Genomic DNA, 27,024 nt, shown 5'->3' on the forward strand with positions numbered 1-27,024 from the left:
AGGGGTGCGGATTTATCATCGCCCCACATAAAATTATGGGGTTTCTTATGAACACAAATAAGGATATTATTGTCATTTAAACACTGCTACTTTTGTCAATAGAATTTTTCTTTTTGCTCAAGAGGAAATGTGGGAATGATGAAACATAGCTGTCAAGTTTGGAATAAGAAAGGGGTGGAAACAAAGAAAAATGTAAAGAAATAAAGAAGATGGGGGTTGCAGAAATGGGGATTGTAATGATAGTGATTTGAGAAGTGGAATAAGTAAAGTTAGGTAGTGGGATTCCTCCCTTCCCCCCTCTTTTGCTTTTTGCACCCGCTTTTCCCCACTTCTTTCCTTTGAAAAGTTCTTTGGAAGAATACAGGGTCACAGACCATTTATCCATATAAAATAGAAAATAAATATTATATTTCATTTAATATATCAATACATAACTTGTTTTTAAATTATTTACCTAAAAGAAAAAGAACGTGATTTTTGTGGGAAAATCTTAAAAAATAAGAAGAAGAAGAAGGAGAAATTCAAAAGAGAGGGGCTGTTCAAGGTATCCAAAGAACTGAGAAAGCAAGAAAGCCGAAAGCAAGAAAAAGCTTAAGAAAGATACCAACATGCCCATGCAGTCTTTAGAAAAATATATGTTATAGGAATGGTCCGTAAGGGTAATCTTGTCATTTCGAAAGTCACTGTGCCACCTTACAAAAAGAAAAGATCAATTCAAAGTAGGGGTGAACCTGGGCCGGATTGGGCCAGGTTGAGGCCAATCCTAGCCCAAACCAAGGTAGCATTCCTTAACTCTTACGCGACCCAACCCAAGCCCTAGGCCGAGGAGCGTCAAACCAATCTCAATTCACCTCTAAATCTCTCAACCCTAATCTTGCCGTGTTTAGTTGAAGTAATCAAATTTGGGTTTTAGTAAGCCAGAGATCGGTTCATCTTCTATATTTATCCAACATTAGCACATCTAACCCGATTTTCCAAATCGAGTTGGGTTGGCTCGGGGCAAAAATAAAAAAAATACAAAAAAGTACAACCCAGAGATTTTGAAAGTCACAAAAAATACAATAAGATTACAGGGATATGGGTCGGGTTGGGTTGCGCAGGGCTTCAACCCTAATCCAGACATAAAATTGGATTGACTTTTGTCAACCCTAACCCAACCTAACCCAAGGAAATACCAACCTAAGCCGAAATCGGGTTTAGCCCGGCCCAAGTTGCACCACTAATTCGAATGGGTGCAACTTGGGCAAGAAATTGCTAAAGAACTGTTGTTGTCGTACCATGGCCAAGACCAAAACTTGCACGAACAATCCTAGCCATTAGATCAAATGAACTGAAAGTCTGCAAATGCATGAGTTGAAGGGTTATGTTATATACTATCAATTCAAGTTCAGAGCTAGGACGGTCCAGATGAACGGTCAAAATCATCATACCCATATGTTAGTTTTGTTCCCTTGCCAATTTCAATATTCAAAGTATGTGGAAATTAAACTTTAGATTATATGGACTTGTAAAAGAATTGGAGCTTGGAATGAGACATTACTTCTCTAGTCCTTGGAAATATGATTCCTAGTATTAGAAACGGAAAGGAGCTTAGGATTAGAGGGAAATCTTTCTAGGTGTATTCAAACATGGAAAATTAGGAAATTCTGAAAAAAGTTTTTCCTTTTCAAACTTTTGTAGAAAATTTGCCTTCTTTTTTAGAGGAATCATGCATCTCCTGCCACACACTCAATCCAATTCCTATTCTTTCAGCACAATTATATAATGCGACAAAAATTATCACTCCCTACCCCATCCCTTTGATGTCTTCTTGCCTTTCAATAATGCCATCATGTCTCCAAGGTGGCAAAGTAACTGAGTTTGGGATATGAATAAAAATAATATGTGTTTTCCATGGAATTGGTTTTTTGAAAATTGTATATTGCCATGGAACATTTGGAGTTTGAAATTCCGGGCTAACCGCCATTTTCAATGGCGGTCTTGTACATATTTACATATATACTACTCACATCTTGTCCGATTTTATATTTACAGATTTAAGGAAACTTTTTGAAACTGGTTGGATCTCCAAAGAGACACGAGGGGGCTGTTAGATGTGATCCGCTCAGTATTACTAATGTTCGAATTAGATAAGTATTTTATATTGTGGTGTAGCTTAAACCCAATGCGCGTGGTTTACGGGTGATTGTGGGCATGCATAGGGATTAGTCCTGCCCTAAGATGGGGTGGGGATACCCTATGTCATAAAAAAAATTAAAATTTGTGGTGTAGTTTCTTTAGTGTTTTGTATAGGTTTTAGAGGTAAGGTGACATGCCCTCCTCTTCTACTTCTTTATTTCTATCAATAAAATTTCAGGTGCTGCCCTGGGTTCATAGATAAATTCTGGGTTGAAAAAACATGGGCTAAATGATCTTTTTAAGCATCCTACAAATATTCTATTCACAGCTAGATGAAGATTGATGGTGCTCAAATCAATTAAAAAAGGAGTGTTGTAGTCAATCACATCAAGTTCCTCACATCAGTAATCATATTTTGGAAAGAACATAGTTCTAGTTGGGGAAGCCATTATGTTGATCACTAGACAATCTAATTATATCTATTCTATCATTACGCATGATGGTATGGAGTAGAAGCAAAGCTTTTTAGGAAAAATGAGACCTATTGCTACATTGACATACCCTTCTTAGACTCAAGTAAAGCAACTAAGATATCATTAAGTAGAGAGTCTATTTGGTTGTAAGGAATATAGGGTTTCCTTGGGATTGTGGGTAAAAAATAATGTACTTTTTTTTTGTAACATTTTCCTTGGTCGTTTGTTTGGTTGCCTAGAAAGTAAAATCCTGATTTTATCGCTTGAGATTCCCTATTGGCTCTTTTTGAGTGGTGAAAAATGGGTCCTTTTTGCATTTTCGCCAAAATCGACCAGATAATGTGAATCCAAGGGAAATGTGAGTTCTCTCTCCCTCTCCCCCTCTCCCCTCTCCCCCTCCCTCTCTCTCACCACACACATACACAAATGGTGTGTTAATGGGCAGTGATAAATCGACTCCCCATGTTTTTATCTCCCTCATCTTTCTTTCTCTAACCTAGAGGAGAGAGAAAGACACATGGGGAGTCGATTTATCAATTTGGGGAGTCGATTTATCAATTTGGGGAGTCGATTTATCACTCCCCGTGTGTTAATGAGGCACGAGACAAGGACCATGTAGGTTGTCTCATAGGGATCCACCATATCAATGGTCTTGATCACACATGTTAGAAAAGACTGAAGGTGGAAAAATGTAAGATCTTTACTCTTACCATCTAAAAAGTTAGACACAACAGCTCTTTTTTTTTGCATCAATCATGTTTGCCTATCTATAGCGCGTGCTATTTTCAAAATTTTTTTTTTTCTATCTTAAAGTCAAAGAATCAATGTCAATGATTATTTGGCCAGAATCGGTGTTTCATACTATATAGTAACACTTGTTCTAGTTAAGCCTTCCTCACTTGAGAATAAGATATGGCGGGACTCATGCCGCCTTCTAGAGTTTGTGTTCGGCTGGATGGCTAGCCTCAACAAAATTTTGATGGTGGGAAGTAGCAATATGATTATCATTAACCATTGTGCTATGTGTTTAGAGGCCCATGAGACTATGGATATCATAAATTTTCATTCTAGGATGGCCAAAGAGATTTGCTCATTTGTCCTAAATGTGTTGGGCACTACTAAGTCTTCTCATGCCATATTGCAGATTTGTTTAAAGTGGTGTACCTATGCTCTCTGGGCCTTGACCATGAGAGGTTCAAATTTTAAGGAGCTTGGCTCTTTTGGTTTTGCTACGTGCTATTTGGAGAGAAAGAGAGGGTCTGTTTGGCTGAGTATAGTGATTTTTGATTTGATTGTGAATAGTGATTCCCTGTTTGGATTGCAAGAACAACATTTTTTATGTAAGAAATTCTCTTGGGAAATTTTTTTTTTTTCTTCCACGATTTAGAATTGAAGAAAGAAAATATTTTCCCAGGAAAAAATCCTTTCAGAAATGATTTTCCTGCTGTAATAATATGAGATAAAGATTGTCAGGGATTCATATCTAAAGATGCTGTCTTCTGGGCCATTGGATGGCCCCACTGGACAGCCTTTTCTATCTTTCAAAGGATGGTTAGGCATCATGCCACGTGGTGGGCCATGATCTTAATGATAAGATGTCTGCAATTGGAATCTCAATTTATTTAAAATCACAAAGCTTAATACAGAAAAGACATATGAGATACATAGATTGGTAAACACACTCCCTTTCCAACCTTTTGCATAATGACAAAACCCCAAGCTATGCCAACAAAAATTGCTTTACAAATTTGACAGTCTAAAAAAGGAAATTGTTAAAAGGCCAAGGGCTGTTAGGCTTCTTTTCTTACATTTAGGCCCTGTTCTTTTAAGATTATAACAACTGATTGCGAGTCCCAAACCAATTGCTGAACTCAAACATAATTTTGAGTTGTGAGAGCCAAACTGATTATGGGACTCAAACTTATGTTTAAATTTGAGTCCATTAATCGGTTTAGCACTCACAACCGGTTGTCATAATCTTAAACGAACAGGCCTAAATGAATTGGCCTTGGGGATTTGCTAGGCAAAATTGGGTTCTGCGGAATGACCAAATTGCCCTTATTGGAAGAGTAAATTTTTGAAGAAAAACCTAACAACCTCCGGCGGCATGATTCAACCACAGCGGGTTGGGGTTTGTGCCGGGCAAGTGGGGTATAAGAGGAAAAAAGTTCGGTGCCTAACCAATATGCCAAAAGCTCCAGAACTGATGGAACGTGTTAGGCTAGGCCCTTTAAACCTGTCCATACCAGGCTGGGTCCCACCCAGTCCCATAACTAGGCGAGACCCCCCACTCAGGACCATAACATAACAAAAGTCTGGAAGGCAAAAGATAGTCTATTAGCCACCAAAAAACAGATCTAAATCTAGTGTTGATATTAGATGGGTTATCCTATCATCGAACCATATTTTGCGGGCCGGATTGTCCATATTGGCCCGACAGACAGGCTCAAATCGGGGTTTGTTGTATCCACATTATGCAACATCATTCAAGGGGTGTCTCTGTCCAGTTGCACTTTGAAGCACTACCCTTGTTTTTACTTCATTTTTTTTAAAGGAATGAAATTGAAGACATGATTACCTTTTTCCTTGAAAAAACAGGAGACCAAAAGACAAATAAATCCCTATTTTGGGGATTAATAACCAGATAAAAATGTTATCTCTAGCCTGTTCCGAATGAGGTCCCACAGAATTATCCTATTAGAACCGAATCCTCTAGTGCACCAACTGATCATAAAGTCCATGCCTAACCAATTGAACACTTGGGTCTTCCCTAGAGTAGAGAGATGCTTTGTAATGGAGAAAAAGATGATCCATGGATTCTTCCTTCATATAGCACAAATGCATTTGTTTGGTAACATGTTGATCTTGTTGAGCTCAACCGTCCAACAGAAAGCCTGAATTCTTGAAGGAACTAGTGAGTTCTAGACCCTTGGGGAAGTAAAAGGGGAGCTGAAGGGTTTCTGAGAAATTTTTGAGTTTGGTAACATGTTGATCTTGTTGAGCTCAACCGTCCAACAGAAAGCCTGAATTCTTGAAGGCACTAGTGAGCTCTAGACCCTTGGGAAAGTCAAAGGGGAGCTGAAGGGTTTCTGAGAAATTTTTGAAAATGATCTGACTAAGAAAGAACCTCTAGAATCAGGAGTCCAAATTATTCTATCCTCCTTAGCCTAAGCAATGAATCTATCTTCAAAGCATCTTCAAAGCACAGACAAGGATAGTAAAACAATTAAACTCTGGGGTTCATATAAAAGGTAACATCCCACACAACTCACCCCCCCAATCATTTTATGTAAGATTAAAAAATCACTGGCATTTTTATCTCTGGCAATTAGGGCTGCAACTCGAGCCGGGTTTTACCCGACCCGCATCGACCTGACCCGAAAATAGCCTGGGTTGGGTTCAGGTTTCATGGGTTTCGGGTCGAGCTGGGTTGAGCATTCAAAAGCCCGCATGAATCTCAGGTCGAGCCGGGTTTGAAGGGGCCCGACCCGACCCGAGTTACAGAAGTTATAGTATGTACATTTTTTTCTATTGTTAGTTAAAAGTTAAAAATGAAAACCCACGCACCCACTGTTACTATATGTAAGTGTAATTTCTGCTTCCATGAGTTGAGTTGATTCAAGTGTTTGATTCAGCATTGTTTGATTGTAATTACAACATTGTTTGATTACGGCATTGTTTGATTCAAGTGTAATGTGAGTGTAATTACATCATTGTTTGATTCAAGTGTAATGTGAGTGTAATTTCTGCTTCTATGAGTTGAGTTGCCTTGCCAAACAAGAATTTTCCTTAAAAAATTGCATCAATGTGAAAAAACCCGACCCGACCCGAGATTTATCATGGGTAGGGCCGGGTTTGGGAATCGTGGGTTTTCTGAAAAAAAACCCGACCCGACCCGACCCGAGATATTTCTCGGGTAGGGTTGGGTTCTCCAAGCCCGACCCGAGTTGCAGCCCTACTGGCAATCCGAAAAATTATATGATGAACGGTCTTATGAACATGTACTAGTCATCCCATCCTTGGTATTTGATCCAACAGCAGCTCACTAACATGTACTAGTCATCCCATCCTTGGTATTTGATCCAACAGCAGCTCACTTTTTTAGGAGCTGCTGTTGGATCAAATATCAAGGGTGGTACCATTATCATATGACCTTTAAGTGTTTATACGGCCCTTCATCATATAAGTTCTCAATCCAATCCTATATAGAGGTTTGGAAAGGCCTGGGAAAAATGACATGACCCTAACAAGATATCACTGCAAAAACCCACTCTCTTCCCATCCCATACCCTAAAACTAATTCTTGTTAAAGCTCTCAAACAAAATGTAAATGGACTTCCATGCCCCCGAGCCTCAACTTTTACGTCGTCCAACCCCCCCCCCCTCTTTGACTCTCCATATTTGCTGAACTTTTTAATGGTGGAGGTATTTCATAGCATTGAACAAATCTTGTTTTCATAAGCAACATATACAAGTCATAACTTTATGTACTATAGCAACATTCGTCTATTATTTGAAATCTTGTAAAACCATCGTCCAAGCTAAAATGATGACAGATCCCATATGAACAAGGAAAATCTATAAAGGCAAGCAGCTTATTCACCCTTCATCTATTATATTGATGAAAATCATCAATCCCCAACTGAGAACTCAAACAACATAGAGTGTTTATATTTCTCACGTGGTTCAACCACAACAGATGGGAAGTTTGGCTGGTTAATGGCATTTGGGAATCCCTGAGTCTCCAAACATAACGCTGAATGCTTTCCATAGACCGCTCCACCTTTGCCAACCACACCATCAACATAGTTTGCAGTATAAAACTGAACACCAGGTGCATTGGTCCATAGGTTCATAACCCTCGAGCCCAAAGGATCCTTCACTTTAGCCACATGCTTCAAGCCTGATTTCTCTTCCCCGCAGTCAAGCACATAGTTGTGGTCATACCCACCAGGGACCTCATGAATTGTGCTACCAATCGTTTTCCCAGTTGTGAAATCAAAGGGAGTACCTTTAACTGGCATGATTTTACCTGTTGGGATAAAATTTTGATCGACAGGAGTTATGTGAGATGCCGATATCTGAAGTGAATGCTCGAGAACATCTCCAGAGTTGTGACCAGATAAATTCCAGTATGTGTGTTGAGCTAAGTTTATTGGTGTAGCCTTGTTCTCAGGCACTGCTTCCATGTCAAGTCTCAATGTTGTGCTTGAAGTGAGAGAGTACGTTGCAGTTACACTAACATCTCCAGGGTAACCTGGTTTGTACAAGTTGAAGAGTCAGTGAATGGAAATACATTTACATTTTCTTTTATTTTTCGGCAGAGGGAAGAGGAGAATTACCTTCCTCGCCATCATGGCTACGATATTTGAAGGCAATTGATGGGGTTTCACCATCTTTATGTTCTGCTACCTCCCACAGCACTTTATCAAAACCCTTATGCCCACCTGAATAGATCAGCATACTAGATAACTAGACTAGGAATCGACGCTACATTGATATAGGAAGATAACACGTAGACCAGGTCAACCTTCAGTTATTTTGGAACAATCACCATGCAGTTTCTCAAATGATAAATTTACAGAGATTTGTTCAATAATTAAATGCATCTGATTCTAAAACATAATGATAGGCATAAAGGCTGTTTTCTCTCTCTTTTTTGAAAATTGACAAATATATTCATACCAGCAAATTTACAATGGGGACCAGTAGTCCCACCAGATTTACCTAGTATGAATTGCCCAGGAACATTCTCCTTGGCCCAAAGGAAACCCATTACCCCTTACATTATCCAATAGCCTTAATTGTATCGAATCCAACAAAAAATGCCATATTGTGGGGCCCACCCAGTCAAGATCGTGACATGCCACGTCACACAGACTTCTCCACCACATTCCGAATTCAATTTTCAAAAATCCCGCTCGAAGGCCCAGAGCTATTGTGCGCCCTCACCGTGCACGATAGCCAACAATCCAATAACATCGTTGGATCTCCGGCGACCTCCATCCCGTACAACCACCAATCACCGCGGGCACCACCTCCAGTCCCACCTCCATCTCCTCCACAAAAATCATCTCCGCTGGGGGAGTCTCAGCCACCACCACCGTCATCAAGAATCCGGCAACCTCCATTGCCACTGGCCACCACGCCCGTCCTCAGGCCACCACCCACGATCTTGATTACGATGACTACAACCTCCTACAGCCAAACCTAGCAACCTTATTCCTAATCCGGCAACCCACAACCTCCCAAATTCTCCACGGCCTCGTTCCGCCTATAGCCAGCCTTTCACGGCTCCGAATCCAGCAACCCACGGCCTTTCACGGCCTCCGGCAACCTCCGTGGTTTTCTTTGGCTCCAAATCCAGCTTCACGGCCCCAAATCTAGCCACCACAAAGAGCCATACTCCAGATTTGGCCTCCACGGCTCATTTTTGCCAACCATGAGAGAGACGAGAAAGAGATGGCGAGACTCAAAAGATACAGAGGAAAAGAGGGAGACGAGAGAGAGCCAGCAATGGGGAGAGACTAGAAAGAGAGGGCGAGGCGCAAAAGATACAGAAGAAGGGAGAGAGAGAGAGAGAGACCCTCCCTCCCTCCCTAGGCTACCGTTGACCTAGGGAGGGAGCGTTTGAAATCGCCTTTTTTGTCGCCTTTTTTTCGCCCCCGAAGATCGGTTGTTTTCTCTTGTCTCTCCCTAGGCTACCGTCGATTGTTCTCTCTCTCTCTTATTTGGGCTAATTGTTGCAAAAGAGAGCACACAATGAAAGATTGTCAACTAAATCATGAAAAAAATATCCTTGCAATTTCTTACTGTTTGTACGGTACACGGCTTGATTTGAAGTTTTTCTAGGATACCTGAACAATAAAGTGGTTATGAATATATCCCCCCTTCTAGCCATGACCATAAAAATGACCCAGGAACCCTTTCTCTATTCCATATAATTTAAATATATTTGTAAACAATTGGAACGTGCTTCAGTAAGTGGATTTGAAACAAGGGATCAATGTAAAACCCAGTCATTTTCTTGCTAAAAAAGAATTGAGTTAGTTATTTAAATTAATTACATTGGGATTGCTCTCTCCCTCTTTTATTTTTGGCAGGTAAGCTGGGATTCATCTTTCCTTATTAGAAAAACGCTGAGATCAAACCCACAACCTCAAAAATGCGATTTCCAGAGATCAACATCCAATTGAGCTGCATAAACCCAGTTATTTTCTTGTAAGAAAGAAGTCAGTTATTTCTGTTAAACCCAGTTAAAGTATCTATGTTGGTAACATAGGGATTACTCTCTCCCTTTTTCTTTTTCTTTTTCCTGGAAGGTAATTTGGGATTCAACTTTGCTTAGTAGAAAAGAAATGAGATGAAACCCATCAAATCCACAATCTCAAACTTGTGCTTCACACAGAGTGCACCATCCACTATGTGTTAGAAAAAAATTGAGCTGTGGGGGGTAGGCACCAGAAATTGAGGAATTTTGACCATTTTATGTCAATGAAGATATCAGCATCCAATAATTTTTTTTTTGATTTCCCCTAATCAAAATTTCTACCGAGTTTCTTTAACAAATAGATATATTATAAAGCATGCAATAACACCAAAATACAGGATTCATTGATGCATTTAGATCAAACCATACGAGTCCAGCATCACAGGTTTTAAACATAATCAATAACTTTCAAATATCAATTCCATGAGATTGGATGAAAGTGTTTCCCGTTACAGGAAATTGTGCTCCTTACCATGGAGACTGTTGGGGGGATTGTTGATGGGTAAAGAATACTGCATGCCTCTGAGAGTAAACTTCCCATCTTTGATTCGGTTAGCAGCTCGGCCAACAATGCATCCAAAGTATGGAGAAGTGCCTTTCTGATCAAATAGAATTCAGGGGGAAGAAATAATCAACTTGAGCATATGCAATCATAATTTAAGAGTGCATTTCACATAATGATGAAATGCCTTATTTGATATTTCTCTAATTTACCCTATATACAAACACCAGTATCTCCAAACAGCATAAGAAACAAATAGTAGAAAACCCAACGTCCATAGAACATGAATAACCTTTATAAGTATAGTTTCCAATAAGCTGTCAAATTACAATAATTTATTGGTATGGATTTGATTATTCTCTAACTTAAACCATAGACAAACACCAGGATATCTGAATAGAGCTTAGAAAAGAAAAATCAAATCCATACCAATAAATTATTATCATTTGACAGAAAAGAAAAATCTGAAGAACATCGCATGTGAAAATATGATTTACTAGAGAATTTCTGACAAATGAACAAAAATGACTTTGATTTTATAATGTAACCTATATACAAATGACAGAATATCCATAGCTTATCAACAGCTGATTAGAAAAATAAAATAAAATCAGAACCTTATTTGAAAAAAGACCACGTACAACAAAAATCTCAAGTAAAATCAATATTTTCCATGATTGAATTTGCAAAAAAAAAAAAAAAAATGTTAACAATTTGAAACAAAGACACTTGAAACATAGAAGCAAATAAGCAACTACCTAACTAGTTCCACAATCCACAAAGTAGACTAATCAATTCTAAGAACTTCTCATTCCACAAGCATTGATTTCGCAGAATCATCCCCACAATAAAAAACATTCAAAACAACAGAAAAAAAAAACATATCCTTATCTCTAAAACAGATAATCTAGACCTAGAACAAAGATATTGAATGAAAACCGAAATGGGTCCTTAGAGAACTCACGAGGTATGGTTCGAGGGAGTCGAATCCGAGAACAACATCGGCAAGATTTCCTGCACCGACCCAAGTGCAGAAAAAGACAAAAGAAAAAAACACCCACAATCAAAAACATTTCTCTCGGTAATAAGAAGAGGATACGAAGAAGAAATGAGAAACAAAGGAAAAATGGATGATACCTTGGGCATCGGGCACGAGAACGGAAGTGATAGTGGCACCCCAATTGCTGATTTTCACGGCCATACTTCCATTACCAAGTTCAAAAATCTGTGCTTTCTGATAGTGGGCCATGCTTATCTCGATCAGATAACTCACTTCTTGAAAGAGAAAACTAAGAAAAAGAGAAGAACATTAAGAGAGAGAGAGAGAGAGATTATGGGGATTTTAAGAGGATTTGTAGAATCTGAATCGGTTTCTTCGAATCAGGGAACCCGAGATTGTAGCAGTGGGTTAGTGACTAGGTTGATTGCATCAACATGGGTCCCACATGGGACATGTCTGTGTAATCTGGACCGTTGATCTGATGGACCAAATCGATTCAGTCACTTGGATTTACCATGTAGATGGAAAACCCACAGAAAAATTCTCATGCCTATTCTGATACTCCGAATAAGAAAAAATAAATAAAAATTTTAATTCAAAAAATTCTAAAAAAAAAATTCCATTCTGATTGGGGTGGAATCAGAATACCACCTTTTAAGGCAGGAAACAGATTAGGCACACCATTCTGGTTGGGACAGAATCAGTAATTCGTTTATAATAAACTATCAAGTTTATTCCAAAATTTTGCAGAATATATTGAAACTGACATGCTTAGTTTTTTCACAGTTTGCAATAAATAAAGGGAGATGATAAATTCGCACCCCTGTAGGATGATACGAACCCCTCTTAACGTGAATTGTGGCAGACTTTAATGCGGAGTGTGAATGTATCATACCCCTAAATAAATCCCAACTTAAACAAGCACTTTGCATTATCACATTCCCAAGAGTCGTCCACGTATTTTACATGTAACAAGACTACATCTCACCTGTAAAAGAGGCTCACTCTTCATGACACAAGTATACAACAATGAATAAGCCAAAATTACACATGGTTAACCAAGCTAGCCTTGTTGGTAAGCAGGTGATCTTGGGCTTGAAGTAGCAGTAGAGTTGATGGCACAGAGTAAGTTAAGTATTCGACCTCAAGGCGAACGCCCTGGAGGTGGTACAAGAGGTTGATGCACGCCTGATGTGGATATGCCTCCAGGGCTGTGTCTTTGCCTGTATCTCGAGCCGGGGCACCCGGGCCTCATTGGTTCGTCGAGCGTGCTGGCCTTCTTTGACAGAATCACAACCACACGTTGCATGGTGGGCCGTAGCTTTGGGTCGGCTTGAGTGCACAAAAGCCCGATCTGAATGCACATTGCAACTTGATCTATGGCTTTTGTGGACGACAGAGTTGGGTCCATAATCTCTAAGCTTTGCTGTTTCTTGTAAAGCCTGTATGCCTGTAACAATGCCAAACAGAGTCTCATCAGCAACAGAGGAGTCGATTTCTTCTTATAATATATGAGATGGAAAAACCTATAGTACTAGGGGTGCAACTTGGGCAGGGTTGGATTGGGTTGAGGCCAACCCCAACCCAACCAGAAGTAGCATCACCACAACCCTAACCCGACCCAAACTTAGCCCCAGATCGAAGAGGGTCAGCCCTAACCCAACCCAACTCTAAATCTCTCAACCCTAACCCAAACTGTCTAACTCAAATTTTCAAATCGGATCGGGTAGGGTTCGGATAGGCCTGGGGCAAAAATAGTAAAACATTCAAAAATTGGATATTGGGTTGGGGTGGCAATAAAATTATGATAAAAATTAGGGAAGTGATGTATTCAGTCGCTTTTTTTTTTTTTTTTTCCTTGCGACACCCATTTAATGTATTTATAACTAATCTTTTTTTTTTTTTTTTGAAAAGTGATGAAGATGTATTAATAATTCATACGTAGGTTACATGAAAAGGAATCAGGAGTCCCCCATGGGTTCCTTCGTATGATGGCCTAGGATATAATTCCAGGGCCCTATAAGATAAAAGTTTTCAACACTATTCCCCTTACATAACCCATTACATTTTCCTTTCCAAAACACAATTTATAACTACTCTTTTGACACAACATGAGTAAAAATAGTCTAACTCGATTTTTACACTCACCCATTCAAGGAGGCTCTGATTATTGGGATCAAAATTGAAGGAAGAATTCGTTTTGCCGCTGACTAACTCTAGTATCACAATGCCAAAACTGAAAACGTCAGCCTTCACCGAAAGGTGCCCATGCATGAGGTACTCGGGAGCCATGTATCCGCTACGCTTGCATACAAAAATATCCACACAAAAACGTCATCTTCAAAGAAAATCTGATAGACATGTCAATTCGCTTCTCATCATTCATTTCCAAGTATATTGAACTTGTTTTTCACCACTTTTTTCACAACCATTTTGAAGAATGTCAAACACCCTTTTCAAAAAAAAATTTGCAGACCATTTCGACCCTTATTTTCACAGACCAAGGTGATATCAAGGTGAGATCAAGGTGACATTCAGCAACCATTCTCTGCCGGCAGTTTGCTACTCTTTTATGGGAAGAAAAGGGAAAATGATAAAAAAGAGTCAAGAAGAACACATTCGACAAACTAGCACTGAGTTGCTTCAAGTGATTCTCATTCTCTCATTTGGACAGTCTCATTTCGTCTGCTCAAAAAGAGGGGGAATGAGAATTTGCTGAATGAGCCCAAATGTACATTTTGACGTTGTAATATAGAAGAATAAGGAAAAACAGCCAGAAGGGTCCATTTGATGGCATAATATAGAAGTAGAAGAAAAAATGAGCCCCAAAGTTCCTTTTGGATGGTGTAATTTAGAAGTAGAAGGAAAAGTGAACCCCAAAGGTCCGTTTGGATGCCGTAATATAGAAGTAGGAAGAAAGGAATATAGATTCCCATTTCTTTACTTTCTTTTTTCTCCCAATTTAAGAGGAAAGTCGAAGAGTAAAAAACAGCGCTGGATTTGAAAATTTTACTGCCAACAAGGACTGCCATGTGAATAATAAATGACAACCATATAATGTTAGGAAATGGAAAATGTGTCTTTTACTTTGATTTTCCCACTTTTTGGTGAATCCAAATGGACCCCAAAATACCCATTGAATTTTTGAAACAAGACAAAGGAGAGATCACATGGAAGCGCTGAAGCATTGCGAAAGGAGCCCCAAATTACCCACCAGATTTTCGAAACAAGACATAGGATAGATCAAACAGAAATGCTGATCTCGAACTCCTTTTAGGAAAAAAATATGGCCAACAGAATACATAGAGAAATTAGATTGATCGTCCAATCAGTTTGATTTTTCCCCATCTAAGTTGGGACTATAGATGGGCCTGCGTTTGGACGATACATATACCACATGAATCCTCCAATAGCTCAATGGTTGATGGGGCACCAGACAAAAACTCAATTAAGAGAGGAGAGGGACCTACTTGGTGCCGGAAACTCTTGTGTTGATACGTGTCTGGTCATCGGGGAAGAGCTTGGCCATCCCGAAGTCGGCTATCTTAGGAATCCACTTGTCATCAAGAAGGATGTTGCTGGCCTTGATGTCCCGGTGAATGATGCAGTTGTGGGAGTCTTCGTGCAGGTACACCAGCCCTCGTGCTACACCGACTATCACGTCATACCGCCTCTTCCAGTCCAATTCCCCACGCCTCTCCGCATCTGCACACCATCAAACCCATCTCAATCCGTAAAATACTAAACTTGATATTTAGCCAAACAAGAAAATTAACATTTGTCATCTTGGAATGCAAGTTGTTGTGAACCTATCAATTTACACCAAATTGGTATCAGAGCACAGATCCCTTAGAGTGTTCATTCATTTCCAACCCCCAAGTGTTCGGTAAAAGTTTGAGTTAGAGTCTCCCCAAAGGGTTCTCCTCCTCTATACCGAATTATCCACTTTAAACCATGGTTTGCGGGGCAATTGTGCCACATCAGGGGTCAGAACGAGTCCAGCCCCGAATGGCCTGGCAACAACACACTCTTGCTAAAGTTGGACCAACACTCACAACAACGCACTCGTGCTAAGTTGGACCAACACTCAGACATGTTAGTAGAGATTAGAGTTGCCTTGAATCTCATTAGCAAATGTCCTAAATCGTATTAGCAAACGGCTGCATCAGTAAAAGGGCTTCGAGTATCTGGATAGAAGTATATGGTCATGCTCATTCCTGGTCAGTTTCAATATTAAGGCTCACTCTTGGTTACCTACCGTCCGTGGAAAAGAAAGTGAAATTATTTGCATTAATAAAGAACATTCCATGAAAAGATAGATAAAAAGAAAAGATAGATAAAAAGATATTCTGTAGTTTCATTATTTGCAATAATAAAGAACATTCCATGATGGATAGATAGATAGCTAGATAGATAGGACGGAACTAGAGGCTCTCACCAAAATAAGAGGGTGAACCATTCATTGCACTACATTCGTAGGTGGAGAAATTTCACGGATTAAGTCAGAGACTGTTCAACCGAGCAATATTGGATAACCTGAGATCTTCATGCAAGATCTTATGTGGGCAATCATTGATCTTAGATCTACAGTCTATATTGATGAGTGAGATCAAGCGTTAAATTACTGGATTTACCCATTGACCATGGGGTAGTGTTATTCCATTAATACAAGGATGTTTAGAGTACTCATAAGTTTAATTAAATTTCATGGATCAAGTCAGAGACTGTTCAATCGAGCAATATTGGATAACCTGAGATCTTCGTGCAAGATCTTAGGTGGGCAATCATTGATCTTAGATCTACGGTCTATATTGATGAGTGAGATCAATAGTTAAATTACTGGATCAATAAGGGGTAGTGTTATTCCATTAATACATGGATGTTTAGTGTAGTAATAAGTTTAATTACATCATGATTAGTAGTTACTTCAATTTCTAGAGTTCTATTATGCGTCGAATACTAACAATTGTTTTTCAATATATACATACGGGGATTGGTCTATGCTGCCATCTAACTGACCAAAAGAAGACCTTCCCCATCAAAGATCAGTTCATCCAGAGAGACAATTGAAGATCTAGCCCATACGGATCAACAGCCGTGGCCAATCGAGGTCTGCAACATTGCTCTTCGTCTAATATTGTATTCTAGACATCTGAATGGTTTTACTTTTAATTCTGACACTTTCATTAAAAAAAAGTCACCATATCAGTTCTAAACAAGAACCCCCAAATTTTGAAAATTAAAACCCATTGAAAGCCTCTTACAACAATTCGAAATTCAATTGTATAACATTTGAATGTACTTGCAAATGTGAAATCTAAGATGAGAGACATGGCTAGACGGTAGTTCATTCTGTAATGGTGGGAGAAATTTCGTCAGTAATGGTATAAATACTTAATAAGAATGCAAATTTTTGCCATTCAAAAACAAAATAAGAATACAAAATTTTCAATATATTTAACAGTGGCATTTCCAGAGTGAGTGGTGAGCAAACCAATGGTGTCCATATAATACTAAACACTTAGCTAGCACATTCCAGAAATTTTCAGAGTATTTCCAGAGAAATGGAGGGGGAAGAAGCTTACGGAAGAGAATCTTGTCAAGGCTCTCTTTAGCGACATACTCATAGACGAGAAGCTTCTCTGTGCCATGGGCGCAGTATCCCAGCAGGGTCACCACGTTCCGGTGCTGCATTCGAGCCAGAAGCCTTGCCTCATTCATGAACTCCTCCTTCCCTTGCCTTGAGATATGCGAAAGCTTCTTTACTGCAATCTCCCTCCCATCTTCCAACTTTCCCTATACCCAACCAAAAAAATAAATTATGGAAACCCACATAAACTAATGCCCTGTTTGGATTACAGAAATTTCATGGAAAAATTTGGAAAGGAAAAATATTTTTCAGTCCCTACTTTTTTTACACATGAAAAACATAATTTGCACTAATCAGATTCAAATTTTACTCAGAGTAACCTTCAATTTATGATATTATCTATCTAAATTTACCATAATCATATCATTTCCCTCTAAATTACGGAAAGAAAAAAAAATTATAAAGAAAAAAATTTCTGTCAGAAATGTTTTTCTTGCAATCCAAAGAGGGCCTAATCAGAAAATATAAAATGATGCATGCAGAAACTCAACACAACAGAAACTTTAGCAACTTGATTCCTCAAACTATTGCACAGTATTATTTTTATTTATCAAACTCTTGCATAGTATTTTTCTAAAAAAAAAGAAGACAAAGAAAAAGAGAGAGCTAACAAAAAAATTACCTTGAATACGGACCCAAACCACCTTCCCCAAGTTTATGTTTCAAATTGAAAGTTTGGGTGGCATTAACAAGGGTTTCGAAAGAGAAAAGTTTCTGCTCCTGAGCAACAATAGTCTCTAACTCGTCCTCTCTCTCTCTCTCTCTCTCTCTCTCTCTCTCTCTCTGTGAGTCTGATACAACAAACTGTCAATAAAAAAATGACAAAATTGCTATAAAAAAAAAGAAGAAGGGGGCTTTCTGGGTTACCTTTATCTGAACGGGATTTGAAGGGTTTTACGAGGTTGTCGAGAAATTTTCCGGGTTTCATCATGAGCAGTGAAAAGGGATTTTTTCTTTCATGGGTTGTGTTTAATCCATGAATTTAAGAAATGGGTTTTCCCTCAACACGTTGCCACAAAAAGGGTCTTCAGAGAGGACAAGCAACAGAAAATAAATGCAGTAGAAAGGAACAGAACGGAAAACTTTTAATGGGGACAAAGAACATGTTCTTAGAAAGTAGAGACACCCCAAATTGGGTCCCAATAAAATTCCACCATACACGTATCAGGGTTATGGATCCAACGAGTTCTGACCGTCAGATCAGTACCTTTTCCTCTTCTGTTTTGGTGTTCTTTAGGTACCACGAAAATTTATTTAGATGCAAATTAATGGTTTGTACTAAGGAAGTGATATATTCGCACCCCTCTTTTTTACTGGGGACAGCCCTTTTAGTATATTTATGACTAGCTACCCTTTTGTTTACTTTGGACAGCCCCCTCTATTCTAAAAGGGTAGCTAGTCATATATTCACTAGAAGGGCTATCCCAAGCATGGTTTTAAATTTCGGTTTAGGTATACGTTTCGGCCCTACCAAAACCGAAACTAAAATTTCAGCCGAAATTCCGAAATCCAGTAATGAAAAAAAGTAATTTCTTATTAATTCCAAAATTTTGGGATAATATAAATTTTCTTTTAAAAATGCAATTTTTCGAAATTTAGGACTAAATTTCGGCCGAAATTCGGTAGTAGACCCAACCGAAATCCGAAATTTCAGTCCGATTAAATCTATGATCCCAAATTAAGAACAAAAAAGGTGGCGAATATATCACTTCCTAAGGGAAGAGGACACCCCTAAGGTCTCTTTCTCAATGGGTTTCACACCGACACTGGTGGGACCCAATTCGTGGGTGAATAAAGCCTAATAGGTCACTTTGGCAATGGATTGCCCTTGTTTCTCAGCACCACATCAATGGATCCAATCAAGCGACACTGGTGGGGCCTAAGTGCCTAACTAGTGGGTGTCAACTTTAAGATAAAGCCTAATTTACTAATGAAAAAGTGATCCGATGACTTTGTTTATAGTCGTGTTAATAAAATGTTGGGGCCAACCCTGTATTTTGTGGTTCAAACAAAAAAGTGTTGGCTTCTACCATTACCACCAACCACTGGAGGAATTGATGTTGTGGTTTGTTGGACCACCAAACCTAGGACGACGGCTAATAGATGTATCATTGCACCCTCTAGGTGCGGAATAAAATATAGCTAGTTTTCTAGAGGCAACTGAAGAATTTTAGAGAATTTCTATTATTCTTGAATAAATTACAATGGATCTCAAGGTGTGCTTATATAGAGCACATACAAGATAAACATAACCAAGGCAAGAGATAATTCTAGAAATCCTACCTTCTAAGATTAGCCTAATTGCTAATTTAAGGTAGCTACCTAATCTAGCTAGGTTACCCCATTCAACCCACTTGCCTATTCTAGCACCATGGTGATCCAACAGTGTGAATTCAACATAATCTAACTTTGAGATCTCACATATTCTAACATGCCCCCTCAAACGTATGTGGATTGAAAAATCAACATACGTTTGATTACAATGAAATTCCCCAATAAGAAAATAAAATTTCCTCCCCATAAGAAAATATAATCTTTTGATTTGAAGCGCACTGCCAAAGTTTGATGATAAATATCCCCCCTGATGTTGTTGCGGAATAACTGATGATGTTCGAGACTGATTGCCAAAGAAGACGTCTTTTGTTGATGTGTTGTGAAGAGGGTTTAAAAGCCAATAGACATAGCCTCAATGGGCTAGATGATACTCAAGCCTCGATGGGCGAGTATGAATGGGTCACTATGGACCAATGCCGGAAGGGACAAGAAATGGCTCAAAATAGACCAATGCCAGAATGGGCAAAAATGAGCCACGATGGGCAAGAATGGGCGAGAAATCATGGATCAGTAAGTACCGATCCTCATGGAATTTGACTCTCTTAGGCACGAACCTCAAATAATAGAGGCTCTTAGGATTTAATCCTAACGGTGGATGTGGCCTAAGCAAGATCAACGGCCGATATCATTTTAGTTAGTTAAGTATTTAAAGAATAAGATGTATCCATTTATTGTGAAAGGGTATATTTCGAACAGGTGTAAACAAAGAGACGTTTGAGAGAAGGGTCAACGTGATGAGGAGTTGCATCCCTTCCCTCAAACGTCTATAAGAGAAGCCTCCGGTCCCTGCTTGTACACAACTAATCTTTTCCATTCTCTGTGAATCCACTTCTAAGCGAAGAGGAAAACAGTCCCCATCACTGTCTGTTGTGGAACAAGGAGATATACCGGAGTGGAACCATTTCAAGAGACAATAAGACAATATCCATGGCTTCCGGTATGTTCTTTTACTATTTCAATTTCAATCCATATGATTAACTGTGATTTTCTCAAAGTTGGACCGCCAAAGATCCGTTGCCCGTGTTCCTTTTATGATGAACACTTATATGTGGTATCAGAGCCACGGTTCCGGCAAGAAATTGCGAGAAAATCGCATTAAAAGTGATTGAAATAGGGTTGGTGAAAACTTGTATTTTGAGTGCCGCCATCAATTCTGGTCGGATCAATGATTAAATGGCACTGAAACGTTGCTTGTGTTCCCACGAATCCAACGCAACAAACGGTTCGTCGATCCGATATCAGGATTGCGTTTGGCGGCGATTTAAAGATGAAAATTTTAACTTTTGGGGAAGTTTTGGACCTTGCAGGAAAACCGTGTGCCGCCGGTGACCAGCTTGTCCGACCGGAGATTTTCCGGCGTGGTTACGAAGTTTGTAGAGAGACGATTCCAACGGCGTATTATGCACCTCAATCAGACTTCAAACGAAGCCGCAATAATAAATCGAACTTTGAGTGTTTTTTCGGATTTTGCTGGAATTTTCACTATTTTAATGAAGAAAACGATGAATAGTGTCGGGCTTCGCGGGCCGCGCGGGCCCATCAAGGATCCGCAACATGTTTTTCAATTATAAAGGGCCCAGTAGACCCTCTAAGCCCACTAGACCGCTTGGTCCAACCTGACCCGAACCAGCCCATAGGCCCAAACAGCCCAAATCTGTGTTTGACTCGGTTTGAACCATTTTTGTGATATTTTTTGCCGGATTATAGTGGTTCTGGGGGTTTTGGACCTTTCTGAACCCGATTTTGGGGTCCTTTTATGTATTTGAGGCCTATTTTTCATAATTACAGTATAATTTTCAAAACTTTTGACTTTATAAGTTGATTTTAAGTCAAATATTTTGGGGTTTTGGGCTTAGGTAAAACCGGTTCCTAAGCTTACGGACCGTTCTAGACCTATTTTTGTGGTCATTTTTGGTATTTAAGCATTGTAAGATATAGTTACAGTGTAAAATCAAGACTTTTGGTTTTGTAAGTTTGATTTTAAGTCAAATATTTTGGGGTTTTAGACTTGGGTTAGACCATTCCTATGGTTTTAGACCATTCTAAACCCGTTTCCAAGGTCTGTTTTGGTGTTCGGAGTCTAGATTTTAAAATTCCAGTGTAATTTTATAACTTTTGGATTTTTTTAAGTGGGCCTTGAGTTTGATTATGATTCCAAACTCTTAAGGAACTTAACCAAATGCCATAGGGCACTGATTTTTAATGAATTTATTACTGATTTATTATTCTAATTAAGGCAGTTGACTCGTTTGGTTTCAAATTTATTAAAAGACTCTAATATTGTTTATATGCGTTGTGCTTTGCATATAACTTAGTGATTTAAATTATTGTTGAAGTCACATGTGAGACCATACGCTTGTTTGTACATATTATTCATTAGTTCTAGTTGATTTTAGATTGTTATCTTCTTATGATTAATCATTATTTGAATGAACAAATGAACAAATGAACAAAGAACCTCAATTCCAGATGGGAAATGGAATCGCTTAAGGTTAAGTGGTTAATTTTGAGAAATGTGTCGCATATAGTGACATCTTATGAATTATGAAACCACTTTGAGTTGCGTCTGTTTGTCCAAGAGCAACACTCAGCCCAACGGATGACTGTTGCTTTGCACAAATATGCGGTGTGAGGAGGCTAGGCCTAGATAACTCGGTTTGGGATTGTGCTTCTGCCCAACGGTGATGTGTGCCCCTAGTACTAGGTTATTTGGCCCTAGTTGGTCTCATGGGAGAGCCAATTGTGTGCCTTGGCACGGCCCAACGGACGGCCCACGGTGACACCCCTGGTGTCTCGTCAGAATCACAATATTGTGATTGCCTGAATTGAAAATCGTTTGTGTATTGTGGCACGGCCCACCGGACGGCCCACAATGACATGTCTGATGTTTCGCAAGGATCACATTTATGTGTTTCTGTGGTTCTGGGCAATCCAACTATTTTTCCTAAAGATGAATGACTGTGTATTGTATTTGAGAACCAATTGTGTGCCGTGGCAGCCCCAACGGACGACCCACGGTGATACACCGGTGTCTCTTCATAATCATGGTATTGTGTTTTCTAAAGTAGAAACCAATTGTGCATCGTGGCACGGCCCAACGGACGGCCCACGATGGCACGTATGGTATCTAATTAGAAGCACATTTATGTATCATCATGATTTTATATATTTTAGTCATTCTTTTCAGTTGGATTGATTGAAATCGTGGAATGAGTTAATTAAACTCCATTTGTGGACTGAATAGGTGTTATAAGAAGTGAGCATGTTTGGAACTGCAAGTCTGTGTCCGTGACGGTAAAGTTGTTGGATCGTTTCTAGATACCGATTATGTTGAGTACTTTAGTGGGTCAAAAACCTTAGCAAGTGATGGAATAGATCTCCATAATTCAAGACTACAAAAGGCTAGACTATGCATCATTGAATGACAGGCTCACTAAACCCACATCTAAAAGATGCTTATGAATAGTGGGAGTTCAATGTTAGTATCAATCTAGTAGTAATGGTAGACCTCCATTTTTATGCAATTCGAGATGTTTTTAAGACTCGAAAATGCAAAGGAGCTCTTGAATGTAGTTAGTGAATATTTTAGAGGATCATTTGAAGCACTTGCAAATACCTTTATGATGTGTTTTGATAACCTTAAAGTATATTCACCAAAGTTGTAGTTTTGAGCACATTTTTAAAGGCTTTAGATTCAGAACCTTGGTTGTGCTCACTTTATGACACACCTCTTGGTTATTCTAAATGGCAACATTAGAGTCCCGAAGATATAGACTAGCCTTAGCATTATCAATTAAAGAGAGTGAACTTAGTATCAAGTGCCATTATCTTGAATAATAAATGACACATAAAGTATGGATCCCTTAAGTTCGATATGGACTGGAATTAATACCTTATCTTTGTATATTATGATTCCTATTTAGTAAGTACTCCGGAAAAGATTTGTGAATAGATTAGGCATTACTATTCACATTTAGAATTCTATGTGAGGTCTTCGTGCGAGTCAGGTGCTTAGTAGAGGAGAGTATACCATTATATCGGGAAATAGAATAAATGTGGTTGTTAAATCCATTGTTACTCGCCACTCTAAGGAGCTCTTGAATGTAGTTAGTGAATATTTTAGAGGATCATTTGAAGCACTTGCAAATACCTTTATGATGTGTTTTGATAACCTTAAAGTATATTCACCAAAGTTGTAGTTTTGAGCACATTTTTAAAGGCTTTAGATTCAGAACCTTGGTTGTGCTTACTTTATGACACACCTCTTGGTTATTCTAAATGGCAACATTAGAGTCCCGAAGATATAGACTAGCCTTAGCATTATCAATTAAAGAGAGTGAACTTAGTATCAAGTGCCATTATCTTGAATAATAAATGACACATAAAGTATGGATCCCTTAAGTTCGATATGGACTGGAATTAATACCTTATCTTTGTATATTATGATTCCTATTTAGTAAGTACTTCGGAAAAGATTTGTGAATAGATTAAGGCATTACTATTCACATTTAGAATTCTATGTGAGGTCTTCGTGCGAGTCAGGTGCTTAGTAGAGGAGAGTATACCATTATATCGAGAAATAGAATAAATGTGGTTGTTGAATCCATTGTTACTCGCCACTCTTTTCTGAAATTTTGGTTTCATATGAACTAGAAACCTTATTTTAGAAAAACTTGATTCATTTGGCTCTGAATCAAGGTCTAGAAGTATAATGGATTCTCTCTAGTTTTCCATTTCCCATTTAGTGAGTTTGGTTCTCTTCAAGGCAATCCTTATTGACTTGGATTGCACTTCTCTCAAGGTCAGACTTGGCCCACCTTGCATTAGAATGAGATAATCGGTATTGTTAGAAATAAATAAAATCGCGTGGACAAGAATTTATCCAATCAGTGGCTTAAGTTTTTTAACCACATATCTGAGGATAGTTGGGTAAAAGAAGAATTCTAGATTCACTTGATTTTACTGATTTAAACAATGATACAGGGTACATTGAAGGAAAAATATATAAAGATTAATCGGTTTAGGGTGTCACCAAGAGTATTGATCTACTAAAGGTTATTCACAATGACATCTTGGATCTTTTGACTCTGACGGTTGGTGGCAAAAGGTGTTACCCTTTTGGTTAAATTTTCTATCCATAGTTAAATATGTCTCTCTAATCAGAAGTAGGAGGCCTTATCTTTGTTTGTGATCTATAAGGTAAGAGTCGAGAATAAACTTGACATAAACGATCAAAACAATGAGGGTCATTTATGCAACTCTCTGTTGCCTAAGATTGTGGGTTAAAACTCTTAAAACACCTGTGTATTTTGTGATCCAAGTAAGGCTGTGCCTAAGATCCTTTAAGATTTATAGGTTATAAGGAAGCTGAAATTGGGAAACATGCAACTTTGGGTTGTTTATATGAGGCAAAAGTTTATAACCCACAAATAAAGTGATTAAGCTCTATGACCATAAGTTGCAATTTCATAGATTATCTTAAAGTATTTAAGGGTTTTAGGTTCTGTTGGTTGACCCATAGTACGTATATTGTCGGGATTAAATGTGCCAAGACTTCTAAATGATGGTGACCTTAGTGGGACTGTAGTGTCTTTAGTAAAATCACCTTTAAGGAGAACCAGACTGTAGTTGTCACGCTCCAAACCCAGAATTCGAGGTAAGGCGCACGTGACAGCCGCCGCATGCCCATAGGGTCGCCCCCCACAAGCATGTAAGGCTCCTTTACAACAACTATTCTCAACAATCAGAGTAACTAATAAATGCGGAAATTTTAGTCTCAATTAGAGTTCAATTGAAATACAAATATAGATTAGGTCCATAAGTCTAAATCCAAACAATTCTTATTAGACGACAATCACCTTAATAACGTAATAAAAGTCTCTAGCTCGAATAATGAAAGAAAGCAAGAAATTTCCTAAGCTCCAATCCAAGTGCCTGATCTCAGCAAGTCTACTGCCGCTCCTCTGTGTCTGAAAATTGTTAAACCACATAATGAGCTAACAGCCCAGCCGGTTTTCCAAATCCAAGCCAGCTAATAGGAAAACGAAAACAAAGCTGGTGCGGAAAAGAAGTAACATGCCATAAAATTTAGCCAATGCAGAAATTGATAAGAATTAAGAAGATCATTTCTACATAAGCTATATAAGAAAGATACATGTTTTTACAAAAACAGTTCCAACCACTCGGTTATGCAGTTTTCCACTTGGAAATCAATGACAAGAATATATATTTTCAAACACTTGATTTTGCATCTTTCCACTTAGAAATCAAATACTTAACAGTCTTCTCTGTGGCCAATTTCCAACCTTATTGGCAAGTAGCATACCCAAGGCGAACACTCGTTCGCAGGACTCACAGGTCCTAAAGCGCGCAATTTAATATTATCAATAGCCAGAGGACTCCCTACTGGCCGCCCGAGATCGACCTTACGGGCAGATAAAATTTGACTGGTCAATGTGATCACGTCCAGTGTACTCACCCACTGGCAGGTTGGGCACTAGATCCCCACCAGAGATCAACCTTACTGGCGGAATCCATTCCATACCAAGACTGTATACAAATATAGAGAAAAGCAATTTAAGGTTTTCAATACCGTGCCATAAATTTTGAAGACGTTTCAAACCATTGGAACCATATCATATATAGAATGCTTTTCAATAGTGTTTCATGAATTTGAGTTTCCAAAAACAAGTTAGTCACAAAACTCTTTTTTTTTTGTATAAATAAGGAAGCATGTTAAGACTAAAAAAACATTTCATGGACAATGACAATTCAACCATTTAGTATGACATGCTAAAAGATATCAGTGAGAAACCTTTTCAAAACAAATTCCATAAAATGAACTGTAATAAAAGCTTGCAACAAATCTAAATATATGCAAATATACGTAATACACTGACATAGGGTAGGATCACCTACCTCTTGCGCAAATCCCAAGATCAAGATCCTATGAAAATGACCAACCTGTTAGTGCCCAGAGGTACAGGTTTCGCCTGCAAGGTTGCGGTTGCGAAGTTCAGTTTACTATATTTGATAAAGTTTTAAGTAGACGCTTTGATGTGGAGAAAGATGTCACGGCAACATTTTGATAGTGCTGTAGGAGGGTTTTAATACCATCCTTTTTAAATTTAGAGAGTGGGTGCCCTTAATTTTGGAACTCAAAAGTCAACACTCAATTCATCTCTGTTTTAGTAGTTGCACTCATGTTGTTGACAAATACCAACCAGTAATGTTCATGTGGTTGAGGTTGAGCAATTTAAGTGCTTGCTATTCCATTTTAATATTGAAACAAACTACCATTGTTTAGATTGCTACTAATCCTACCAGACAACTACACATCATAGGTTCTAATATGGTCTGTCTTAGAGGTTGGGCTGGCCATATGCTAGCCCCCCCTCCAGGAGTTACTCAAGGTACAGTACACTAGTGATCCGAGCATTACAAGGGTTCACCAAAGAGATACAAGGCTATTTGGCTTGATTGTGTCAGAACAAAAATGTGTAGACAATTGCAAGGTAGCAACCAAAAGACCTGGCACTATGGGCCCTCTTCCCTGAAGGGTTAGAACCATCCTATGGGCATGATGTGCAGTCGTCACTCTAATTGTGTTGTTAATTTCAGATGGGTGTTGTGATTGCAATGTTTTAAGCATATCAGGAAAGTGTGTACGAAGGGTCA

At 38.8% G+C, this 27,024-nt stretch overlaps 2 protein-coding genes across 2 annotated transcripts; both read right to left on the bottom strand.

Annotated features, from left to right (window-relative positions):
• Positions 1-7,073: 7,073 nt before the first annotated feature.
• LOC143863484 (uncharacterized) lies at positions 7,074-11,889 on the bottom strand. Its single transcript, XM_077374155.1, has 5 exons — positions 11,501-11,889; positions 11,328-11,377; positions 10,334-10,460; positions 7,934-8,038; positions 7,074-7,848 (listed from the first exon to the last, which is right to left on the bottom strand). The coding sequence occupies exons 1-5, from the start codon at positions 11,610-11,612 to the stop codon at positions 7,223-7,225; spliced, it is 1,020 nt and encodes a 339-aa protein (XP_077230270.1). The 5' UTR covers positions 11,613-11,889; the 3' UTR covers positions 7,074-7,222.
• Positions 11,890-12,265: 376 nt separating this feature from the next.
• LOC143863485 (cysteine-rich receptor-like protein kinase 43) lies at positions 12,266-18,080 on the bottom strand. The gene is made up of 6 exons (XM_077374156.1): positions 17,881-18,080; positions 17,636-17,804; positions 16,949-17,159; positions 14,834-15,068; positions 13,512-13,662; positions 12,266-12,813 (listed from the first exon to the last, which is right to left on the bottom strand). The coding sequence occupies exons 3-6, from the start codon at positions 17,082-17,084 to the stop codon at positions 12,508-12,510; spliced, it is 828 nt and encodes a 275-aa protein (XP_077230271.1). The 5' UTR covers positions 17,085-17,159; positions 17,636-17,804; positions 17,881-18,080; the 3' UTR covers positions 12,266-12,507.
• Positions 18,081-27,024: the final 8,944 nt, after the last annotated feature.

This window comes from Tasmannia lanceolata, unplaced genomic scaffold (assembly GCF_043159265.1).
Source record: "Tasmannia lanceolata isolate RefF3 unplaced genomic scaffold, GAP_Taslan_0.1 ptg000044l, whole genome shotgun sequence".
In the NCBI taxonomy this organism is placed as follows: domain Eukaryota; kingdom Viridiplantae; phylum Streptophyta; class Magnoliopsida; order Canellales; family Winteraceae; genus Tasmannia; species Tasmannia lanceolata.